Source organism: Eucyclogobius newberryi, unplaced genomic scaffold (genome assembly GCF_026437365.1).
Source record: "Eucyclogobius newberryi isolate DKJ021-1_F unplaced genomic scaffold, fEucNew1.0.hap1 SCAF_16, whole genome shotgun sequence".
NCBI classification, from domain to species: Eukaryota; Metazoa; Chordata; class Actinopteri; order Gobiiformes; family Gobiidae; genus Eucyclogobius; species Eucyclogobius newberryi.
The window spans coordinates 23,153,157-23,165,100 of NW_027315790.1; the positions used below are offsets into that span (position 1 = coordinate 23,153,157).

The window sequence follows — 11,944 nt, forward strand, 5'->3', positions numbered from 1 at the left end:
TCAGGACAAAGCAATAACATCTGGACACAAGCAGGTGACTGACCCCTGCTCACAAATGTAAAACAAATCATGTTTTTGGCATAAACATTCTAGTATTCAAACTTGTTTCTAGATGAGTCCCTTTAGAATATGATTTGATATCTTGTACAAATGACATGAATAAACCCGTATTTAACACTCATTTGATTTGTGAGACCACCTCCAGATAAGGCAGGGGGCCAAAACAGACCTCTAAAGCTCTAAAAGTGGCCGTATGAGTCAAAGAGAGGACTCCGCCTGGATCTGAGGGGCCAGCTGGACTATCTCCACATCTGACCGGGGCCTCACTCTCATCGGGACGCATCACGACGCTCCCTGTGCGCCTGTAGCATGTGTCAGCCCGCTCCACAGCGTTACTGATAGCGTCTGCCTCACGGGGGCCGCTGGGAGCCGCGCTTTAGCCTTTTTGTAGCATTTATAAGCCTCTGACAAGGGCCCCCGAGTGCAGTATCAGAGCATGTGTTTACGAGCACCACATCGTCCTGACCTATGAGTGACATTTTTAGCCTCATTACTTTTATGCAGCGCCAGGATTAACTGTGATGTTGTATTCCTGTGGCTGAGTGCCCGTGAAGCTCAGGGTGAGTGGAGGGGCAAAGGGCAGGGCAGGGGCAGGGGAAGGGGCAGGGCAGGGGAAGGGGCAGGGCAGGGGCAGGGCAGGGGAAGGGAACACCTACATTTTGGAGCCAGCGGCAAAGGCCCAGCTCCAGACACGTGCATTTGGTCTTAAAGCAAAGTTTGGACTTGAATGATTAGTGCAAAGCTTTCAATGAGATGAAAAACTGTTACTATCTTTGTTTTGTCCTCTCCAGCAATATAAGACAATTTATGGGAGTAGGTACCGTATTTTCCGGACTATAAGGCTCACCTTTTTTCATAGTTTTGCGACTTATACTTATAGTTATACTTGTATACTTGAATACTTATACTCCGGAGCGACTTATATGTGATTATTTGTTATTTTCAACCATATTTCATACTCTAGTGCGTCTTGTATATGTTTTTTCTTCTCTATTATGCATTTTTTGGCTGGTGCGACTTATACTCCGGAAAATACAATAAGTAATATTTGAACTTGTTGCATAGGCACGATTTACACATAAATAAGAGAAGCTATAGCAACGTTTTGGCCTGGAAAACTGATGGAAAAATACGTTTACTCTTTAATCCCAACTGTGCGGTAATGACTTGATGTTAATTACAGTGTTCAAACAGCAGGGGCAGTAGAGCGGGAGAGAAGCCTTAATGTCCAAATACATTGCGCCCATGGATCTATTACCGTAGTTTCTGGACTATAAGTCTCACCTTTTTTCATAGTTTTGGCCGGGGTGCGACTTATACTTATATTTATACATATATACTTATACTCCGGTGCAACTTATATGTGATATTATTTGTTATTTTCACACTTGCAACCGCATTTCATACTCCATTGCTCGCATTTTTTGGCTGGTGCGACTTAGTCTCCTGAAAATACGGTATATTATGATTGCGCCTCGGTGGCTGTAAAACCTCGGGTGAAGGCGGGGTCAGCGGGGTGCTCGTGGAGGGAATCACCTCCGTTGACCGCGCGTGTCAAAGGCTCCAAGTGCACTCTGGGACGCCGCCACCGAGACTCCCGCCAAAGTCATCCATCTCGACCCAAGTCACGCTCCGGTTTCCTGTTTGTCCGTGGAACCTTTTGGCTTCTCCGTTCTTCCCCCCCGGCGTCTGACAAGCCTTTATCCGCCATCGTCCCGTCCCGTATCATTACCGCCGTCCGTCCCATCTGCATCTATGTCAGATCGGCGAGCGTCTCCTCCAGTCTCGATGTGTTTTGAGGTTTTCGCTGTGAATCGTGTGGGTGGGGAGAGGCCAGGGTAAAAGTGTTTTCTTCCTTTCTTTCTTTCTTTGCTGCAGAAATCCTAACCATTCATTTGTCAGTCCCGCGTGGTTCTCAGCCCGTCGAGGTGGATTTGCTCCCAGCGGTGTCAAGAGTGCGTCGGAGAAATGTGTTTTATAGTGTCCAGGGTTTTGGAAAGAGAAAGAAAGAAAGAGGCAGTGAGAGTGAGAGAGAGAGGCCGCCCGGTGGGGACAACCTCTGCTCTCTCGCCTCCTCAATCTCACACTTCGCACTCGGCAGGAGCAGCAGGTGGACACAAATGGACCAATGTTTTTCAAATCAAATACAGTCTCTCACTTTCTCTGTCGTAAATTCACGGCGCTGCGTTTTCACTCGTAACGCTATAACTCAGACAAGTTTGGGGGAACGATGTACCGTCTGCAAACGTTCGTGGCGTTTGAGGAAGTCTGGTCGGCAAACGATGTCGCTCTGTCCCGCTCGTATTCAAAGAGGAAAGTGGACCGCCGGGAATGTTACAGTGGGAGTTTGTAGGTTGTGATCATACCATTTCTGTGTTTATGCCTCTTTTTTATTCACACACAGGGCAGACTTCACACGTCACAGTTCAGCGTTCACACTTGTCCTGGTTTGGGCACATTTTGAGTCTAATTTATCGGTTTAGTCCTGGTCTAGTCTTGGTTTAATTTGGGATTGAGTTTTGATGTGGTGAAAGTTTGAATGTATAATTAAAGTCTTGTTTGTATTTAATGAGGGTCACATCAAGTTTATAATAGGATGAACAATGTGATTTATGCAGTGTTTCTTATTGTTTGACAGATACATTTGAGTGACTGATCTAGCTGGAATAACTGTCAAAGTCACGTCACATAAAAGATGAAAACTACCACAGTTATTCTGTATTTCTTTGACTTCTCGGGAAAAGAAAACGTTCTCTAAGTGTCACATGGCAGAATCATCTCTGATGTTTCCAAATGAAAACAAATAACTAACCACTTTGTAATACAATAAGGCATAAATAATACAAACCTTTTTCTCTTTCAACTCTTTTCTGCCCAGCTTCCTTAAACGACCTCTCAATCATTATTCCTGCAACACTGACCAAAACATAACTAATAATTTAAAACGAGAAACTTTCTGGCCCGATAAGCGGATGCAGTGTCATTTTGTCAGCTCTCAAAAGTTGCAGAAGTCTATTGAAATGCAGGGCCGGCTCGTCTGTGTTTGTGTCTCCGGAGAAGTGAAACCTCTCACCTTTGAGTTAAAAGTGTTGGCTCGCACAGACACTGAATTACTGAGCGATCATTATTATGGATTTGCTCGAGTGACTTAAGCTACTGTTCTGTCCTCGGAGCGTCCTCTTATGATATGATAAGAGAGCCGAGTAAGTGGTGCTCCACACTTACACTCTCATTCTTTGCAATAGTCTAAATTAAAATACTGACATTTGAACGCATCTGTTCATTTGAAGTTTGGAGATATTATTGAGTTATTATGCTATTAAGATTTCTATTGCATTGTAATAGAGCCTCAATAGTTGGCAACTGAACACTTGAAACTTTGGAACTGGAGTTATTTTTGAATGTTTATATTCATTTGTCACTGAACAGGGATATATTTACATTAAACAATACATAATTTGACCTGGAGTGACAGTAATATCTTTATTTATTTAATTTGCATTATTCAAAACTTGAACTTTACTTGAACATTACAATAAAAAGGCATGTTTTGAGTTAATCTACAGTATAAAAACTACGTCGAAGGATATGTGCAGGCTAAAGCTCACTTACAGTTAAACATATTTGCCACAAAGGCTTAAATTAAAAACCTATGTTTACTATATGTGGCCTATAAATACCACTTGCCCTTATCCGACTCCTCCTTTGTCTGCTAAAGGCGAGAACGCACAGATTGGTTTCTTTCACTTCAGAGATAGTTTTGGGGTGGATAATGACAAAGAGGAATGATTAAGTATTTCACATGTGGCTGCGAGTAGGAGCGCGGCAGCAGACAGAGGGAAGCCTTTGGTCTAAGTGCCAAAAGTGGAAGATTTTCTGGTAAATAACAGGTTGGCTTTCATCGACTGCTTTAGCAACAGCTTGCAGACATTCGCGGGGGGTTGACGTTGCGAGGCTTGATACCAGACTCAACCAGACGGCGCAGAAAAGAAACTGCCACCTCTTATGCATTTGTTCAGAAGGTGCAGGGAGATTTTGAAAAGCATGTAATGATACCTTTGGTCAGGCTGAGCTCTGTATGAAAAAGAATGAGAGCAGTCAGGCTTTTAAAACGGGCACAAAGAGAGCTCCACTTGCCAACATTAACTCAAGAAAGCATTATCCAACCCAGCTTTACCTCTGGATAGGGAAAAGTGAACAAATCTCCACATATTCGACTCAATGGGATAACAGATTTATCTTAAAGCAAAACGGTATCAATGTAATTCATCCCTGTGCATCACCTGACCTTGTGAAACTCCCTCTTTCCCCACACGCCACACAAAGAAGAGAGAAAATTAGAAAAATAGCATTGAATTTAATTAATGCCAGAAAAACAGCCAAGGGGTACGTGTCTGGTAGCAGACACAGGAATGTACATGTTTGCAGATAAATATCTAGACACAGCTTTACATAAAACAACATCCCCACTGTTACCGTGTGAATCATATGTCACGCTTTTGTACAGCAAGTCCAGACTGGTACAGGCCGAAACATGGTTTTGTGTGCAATCGATTACACATTGATTATACAACTGCCATAATAACACCCTTTTAAATAAACATCTAAATAATAGGGCTAATGGATTCATCTAGCAATCATTCCTTCAATGAATCAATTAATTATTCCTGTGGATGAGATTTTTAATGCATTTAACCCTGATGAAGTACACGTACATAACAAATATAGGCTTTCATTAAAACTCAAAAAGTACACATTTCTCATTTCATTAGTCATGCAGCGCCTTCTCTCAGCTCATGACATGATTTGGAGCCCAGATAAGGATTATCAGTTGACAATTATTTCAAAAACTGATAATTAGCGATTAATCGAATAACTAGTTTTAGCCCCATTTTTAAAATACGTTTTTTTTTTATTTAATCTGCGTTTACTGCTTGAACATTGCTTTAATGCCTAACAAATGTATATGAAATAATGTGGCAAACTAAGACATTTATTACAGGATGTAACTTCGCAGGTGGAGGTGGATTTACTTAGAACGTTCCACATTTGAGTTTTAAATACGAGTAAAGGCAAAAGGCCATGTTATGGAGGGGCCAAGCGCACAGCAGTTACACATTTTTTCAAAGGTATTGTTGAGCAACTTTAAAAGATTAAATGCATTGTGTAACACTGTGGAACATTCCAGCAGTAACATCTAAGGTGACAAACTTGCCACCAGACAAGTTACATAGTGGAGCTTTCACATGGTTTGTGAATATAATAACCGTTTCAGTCTATGCAAACCTGGATCTCTGTAAACAAGTCAGACTATGAAGTCACATTATATAATCTAGTTTTACAAAAAAATATTTCTATTGTTCCACGACATTCAGTTTTAGTAACAAACATTCTCAGGAGAAGTCCCACGTTTCCTTCAAGTCTGTTCTGCGTACGTTTCTTTAGGTTTTCACATCTTTAATCCCTTTTTCCTCAGGTCCTCTTTGGCTTCTTTGATCTGCTCCTGGAGCTCTCTCGCAGCCTCTTCACAGTCATTGAACGTGGCCACTCTGTAACCGACCGTGGCCAGGGAGTAGCAGCCGAAGCTCACGAGCAGGTACAGCGGCATGGGCCAGGCCACGTCCCGGTACGGCTCCGGTACACTCAGCCCCAGCAGGTCGAAGGAGACCATCGCCCAGGCCACGAGGACCGCCGTGACACCGACCAGCCACTCCACCAGTTTAGTCATGGCGAGAGGTTTGTCCCGGGAGCCGAGAACAGACCGAGACCAGACCGGGACCAGACCGAGACACGGGCTGTGAGCAGAGCAAACGATGAGAACAGGGAATGAGCGTTGAATTAGGTTAGCACGGGCTAGCTCCACATGTAGCATCGCCTTATAAACACACGTAACACCGGAACATATACTTTATAATCCACTCTTAAGGCGCGAGGGAACTTGTTTAAAACACACAAACCCGCGAAAGTGATAGATTTAGCTGTGGAAGCTTTAAATAATTCGATTTGTGTCCCACTATTTACCTCTTCCCAAACGTAGAATCAGCCTTGCGCCTTTTAATGACGTCACAACGAGCGATGCTGATGGGAAATGTAGTTATTACGTTTGGACATGTAAACGTATTTATTTTGCTTTTTATTGAAATATTGTATACTCCTTGTAATAACTTGTTTGGTCTATTTTACTACCTTAAAATATGTATTGTTGTTTATGTTTTGCTAATGTCTCATTTACTAGCTGTTATTAGTATTTTATTTCAGCTGTAATTTTAGTTTTTAACTAATCGCTTCTTCTGCTGGTCTGTTGCATGCAATCATTTTCTACAGGGATGAAAACAATTTTTATTCTTATTATTATATATATGTATTTTTTTTCCTCAAATAAACTCCCAGTTAAAATACTTCACCTGTTTTTAATATATCAAAATAATAAAATGAGTAACTCATTTTGTAAAAGTGTAGCCTGCGGATTGTGAGCAAACAGTTTGTTCTAATATCGTAAATGGGGCTCCCAGCAGGTCATTTAACTCAAACTGGACCTCTAAACGCTCCTCTGGGTCATCCCCCTTAATTTAGAAAACACAATTTTGATACTTGAATCCCCATTAGCGCTCGCTGAAAGCCACCCACAAATACAAATGTTATTGCAACGTGAGGAATTCGACAGCAGCTTCATCAAGGACCAGTGTGGTGTGCTTTTATTATTAGATCTCCTTGTTCCTTTAGGTGCAGTGAGGGCGCGCCTGTTCACTCGGGGGTGCTGAACTGTCCAGGTGCAGCGCTAACAGCCCTCCCCAGGGTGAAATCAGGAGAGACAGAGATGTAAACATGAGTCACTTTAGCTGCCGAGGAGAGGTCAGTGAAGAGCCACAAGATATAAACACCATTATGTTCAACAAACCGAAGAGATAGACTCATTTTAGGGCTCTCGAGTTCATGCTTGGTGTATCAAGACAAGAAAATATACTACAGAGGTTACAGTAAATGCATCAAATCAAAACAACCTGAGTGGACTTTGAGTATCCCAACAGGCTGTGTTTTTGATTTAGTGGCAATATGAATAGTATTGTCAGGTATTACTATTGCTACTTGATAGTTTTCACACACTGTAGCAGGTGACGCTCATTCCTTCTACGATAATGAAGATTCTGTATGCATGACCGCTGCCTGCAGAGAGTTTTTGTTGTCAGGCGGCCAGGATTAATGTTTTCACAAAATGGTTTAAATATTTCCATTACGATACAGATCTTAAACCAACACTCTGTAACGGCTCTGGATTTGCACCCACAAAAGACAGTCTGCAGCTGCTTATCTGTCAGATCTCAAGAGGAAGACACAATTAAATCTGTTCGTAAAACTAGAAGCACTTTGGCGTATTGCAAAAAATATAGTTGATGTTATTTATGTATTTTGGCACTGATATCGAACCATTTTTCACATGTATACATTCGTTTCTTGCATTTCGGGTTTTGTTTTTACAAATAATACAGTGTAGCATTAAAATGAAATTTAAGACCTTTATAATATGTGTTAATATTAATAAAACATTTTACAGTACATTTAAAAGAAAATAGGTTGTTTAAAATCCTAATATGAATATGTTTGATACAAAATATATTTATAAAGACACCAACTAACTAATAAAAAATAGTTGTGGGATATTGTATGAGAATTGTAACGCTTAATATTAAATACTATACTGTTATAAAGACATCTAACTTACGTCAGAGTGTAAATTTTATTATAAAGCATCAAATATGAAACAAATTCACCAAGCAAGAACATTTAAGAACATTATACTTTAAATGTAGACATTAATGCTTTCAAGACCTTACATTTGGCACTATTAAATTTATTACCGGTACTTAAAGCTGTTAAGCCCTTTCTTACGGTGTTCAAGTTGGTTTGCTGTATCTCGTAGGAATGTCTGCTCTACCGTATGTTTTTCACTGTGGTTCTCCTCTTCACCTCTTCATCTGCAGGAGGGACAGAGTCAGTCACTAGTTTGCAAACCGACACCTCATAGATTACACCTTTTTGAGGGTTGTGGGTTTTTTGGGCTTGCTTTCATGTAGAGGTAGGTAGTACTCAGTAACTTCATGAAGGACTTGTACTTTTCCTACATAGAGTAATATTTAGTTTGAAGTAGTAGCAGGCTCTTGGCTCTCTCCTCCTCCCGCAGCAAGTCTACAAGTGACAAAAGCTTTTTATTGACAATTTTAATTATTTGACATTTTTAGTTTTTGCAGCGCTCGTGTAGATTAATTAATTCATTCAGTTTATTTTGGCAATGCCCAAAATCACAACAGCAGTTGCCTCGAGCGGCGACAGTAGATAAGTATTATTAGTTCTAGATTTTTTGCATTGTTCATCATTTTTTTCCTTCAAATTACATTCACTTCACATTTTAAATCCAATGTTTCGTCCAGACAGTTACTCTTACTTGAGTTTCTTCAAATACTTTTTTATTCTTATTTGAGTCATTTCTTGGACCACTACTTTGTACTTTTACTTGAGTAATTATAAATTGAAGTAACGTTACTCTTACTTGAGTACAATTTGTTGCTACTTTATACACACTTCTGCTCTTACGTCGTATATAGAGGTAATTTTTAGCAGTTTTCCAAGTCTGTTTCACAATAATAGACCCAATAATGACTGAAATAGAAGCTGTTACTGTTTTAAAGTTGTTTTTGATGTTGAATATGTTGTTAAAAATCTGTGCATCTCATTAGCACTCATTCAGCGGTGGCACACAGCGTTTAACCTGGTGTTTATTTTTTAACTTCTTTTTGTGGAGCTCAGGTTGATTGTTTTGTAGCTGTTTTTTTTTTAGTTCCTTGTAGTAATAGTAGTAGTCTAAAGGATATTGGCGGTGAGTGGGAACAGGCAGGACAGTGTTTCTCAGAGTATCTCGGTGCCAGCTCGTGTTCCTCTGCACGAGTGCGGAAACCTGTCCCATCCGAGAGGGGCCTGGCAGACACAACACGACAGACTGCAGTGGGAGGAGGGCACCAGGGAGACTATTCATTTTGATTGGATGAGTGGATTTATAATTCCTGGATTAAGACCGGTTTATGGCAACTTGATTAATCTTTAGGTGCGGTTCAATTTATGGATCCCTTTATATTGCATCATACACGCGACATCTATTATACACACGTTTACAGTCGCTTACACGTTCAGTCTGGGTGTGGGTGAAGTGTTTTGCACAAGGACACAGCATCAGTGTGTAAAGAAGGCGCTGCCTCCCTGCAATCCTTGTTCAGTTCTGGTTTAGCTCATTTTAAAGATAATTTGTCTAAATATTCTCATTTACCTGTTCCAGTCGTGAAGGTCTGGCAGACTCAACAGAACAGACTGAGAGTGGGAGGGACAAATGGTCAACATGTTAAGAAAATATAGTTTATTGTGATTGCATGAACAAACCCGGGCATTTTAATCAAACATGTGAACGTAAATACATTATTAATGCAGTAAAAATAAAAAAAATAATCAGTTTTAATGACTTACAGTTAACATACAGTAGAACAAAAACAGCGTAGGCGATTTGTGCTTGTTTCAAGCTCCACGCTCGGGACCAAGTCCAATAATGAGGGGAAAATTGATAAGAAGACAAAGTCGATGGAGGAGAGTGCGAGGGCCCATGCAAGCTTTGGGTCAATAAATCAATGTTTCTCCATGGTGCAGTCCTGTGAAGTTTAGTTAAAGCATAACTGTTGCAAACACATATCTGAATAAACCTTTTTGGTTCTCTGTGGAAGTTATTGAAACGCTGCCCGCAAGACTCGCACAACAATTAGGAAAAAATAAGACCATCTGTTTATTGCACCTGTCTAACACAGCCCCACACAACGAACAATGGCAATTGAGTAAGTTTGTCTCCTCCATTCCCTTAATTCAACTGTCTACTAACATGTACAGTACATACAGCAGCAAAACTGAAACAAAACCAACCTTCAGTAAAATGTCAAAGTAAAATTGTAACTGGATCAACAATCCTTCCTCTGCACTGTTGATGGATTCTAAGCGCTGCTGTTTTGGAGATGACCTGATAACTTGAGCCACATCAAGATTGTTCTAATATTTATTCTTCTATTTATTCTCATATAAAGAAGTGTCATTCCTTACTCGGGTCACAGATGAATAAAATAATATTGTAGTAAAGCTATTGCGGCTTCAGGAGTAAAACAGGTATTGTCATAAGTGTGGGGTCATTCCAATTGTTTTATGACTGACTCTTCACCAGAGCCTGTTGCAGCCCTGGAGGTGCTGGTGCCTCAAACCACAATGGAGGTGCAGACAGGAGGCAAAGGTTCAGCGGAGCAGAGGGGCCCGGAGTTGGCTGGTTCGCAGGTGCAGTTTGAACAACCATTGACCTTAACGCTGCATTAAATCCAGCTGTTTCTTCTCTACTACTTCTCTCCAATCCCCCTAACACCTCGGACCGTGCAAGAGGCCACGCTTTGCACCTCCGTTCCCACCACACTGAGCCCCGTTTAGGAAGAGGGGAGCGAGGTGAAGTGCGACAGACAGTGAAGAGAGATTGAAACGCCAGATATTTGATCCTATAGTTCAGAAAAATACACAGTCTCTGTGTGATTCCACCCAAAGAGCAAGAGATGGGGGCAGCAGATAAAACAGGGAAAGTAGTAATGGAGATTTGTGTTGACGCTATCTCGCTGGTTTTGTCAATATTAGTCAAGTGAAAGGTCCAGATAAGAATGTGTGGAGCTGTGCGCAAGAGGGATCGAGATAATGGTAGAATAAGAGCTACTTGTACAGAAGGAGAGGGAGAGTTGTTTGTTTGTTCTGGGTCAGCTCTGGTTTAGGTCTAGTTTTAGTTTTTGGTTTAGAAAACAAGAAAATCCCCCCTGAGAGAGTCTTGCTTTTCCTTTACTTTTTCATCTTTATATAAAACAATATTGAAAGGTGTCACTGTCTTATTAACACAGCAGTTGCCTCGAGGGGCCACAGTGAAAAAGCTGATTAAACAGTGTTCGTAGGGACTTGGCAATGTCCCAGCATCCCGTGTCCTTAGACAAATGTCCCAGTATCCCGTGTCCTTAGACAAATGTCCCAGTATCCCGTGTCCTTAGACAAATGTCCCAGTATCCCGTGTCCTTAGACAAATGTCCCAGTATCCCGTGTCCTTAGACAAATGTCCCAGTATCCCGTGTCCTTAGACAAATGTCCCAGTATCCCGTGTCCTTAGACAAATGTCCCAGCATCCCGTGTCCTTAGACAAATGTCCCAGCATCCCGTGTCCTTAGACAAATGTCCGAGCATCCCGTGTCCTTAGACAAATGTCCCAGCATCCCGTGTCCTTAGACAAATGTCCGAGCATCCCGTGTCCTTAGACAAATGTCCCAGCATCCCGTGTTCTTAGACAAATGTCCCAGCATCCCGTGTCCTTAGACAAATGTCCCAGCATCCCGTGTCCTTAGACAAATGTCCCAGCATCCCGTGTCCTTAGACAAATGTCCGAGCATCCCGTGTCCTTAGACAAATGTCCCAGCATCCCGTGTCCTTAGACAAATGTCCCAGCGTCCCGTGTCCTTCTCGGCCAGGAAAAACTACAATAGCTCTTTGGAACAAAGTAAACCCTGGAGGAGTCCCCCTCAGTCCAAGGCAAGGTGGGTGAAGTGTATTAGTCCAGGTTTTGTATTAAGCCCAGTTAAGTACTGGTAAATATACCTGGTTTAGTTGTAGTTTAGCCCTGATATAGTTCTGCATCAGTCTTAGTAAATGTTTAAGTTTAGCTTTACAGTTACACATTCAAAAAGGGGACTAAACCCAGACTAAACCCAAAAGTAAACTAGGTCTGGATCAGAACAAAACCAGGACTAGGACAAGACCAAACTATGTCCACATTAGGACTAAACAG

General features: G+C 41.4%; 1 protein-coding gene across 1 annotated transcript; it reads right to left on the reverse strand.

Annotated features, from left to right (window-relative positions):
* Positions 1-4,399: 4,399 nt before the first annotated feature.
* Positions 4,400-5,837, reverse strand: dpm3 (dolichyl-phosphate mannosyltransferase subunit 3, regulatory). Its single transcript, XM_072447165.1, has one exon. It carries the CDS (start codon positions 5,786-5,788, stop codon positions 5,510-5,512), a length of 279 nt encoding a protein of 92 aa, XP_072303266.1. The 5' UTR covers positions 5,789-5,837; the 3' UTR covers positions 4,400-5,509.
* Between the last annotated feature and the right edge of the window lie 6,107 nt (positions 5,838-11,944).

Coding starts and splice junctions, on each gene's coding strand:
- dpm3 (XM_072447165.1), bottom strand. CDS start 5,788: ATGACTAAACTGGTGGAGTGGCTGGTCGGTGTCACGGCGGTCCTCGTG.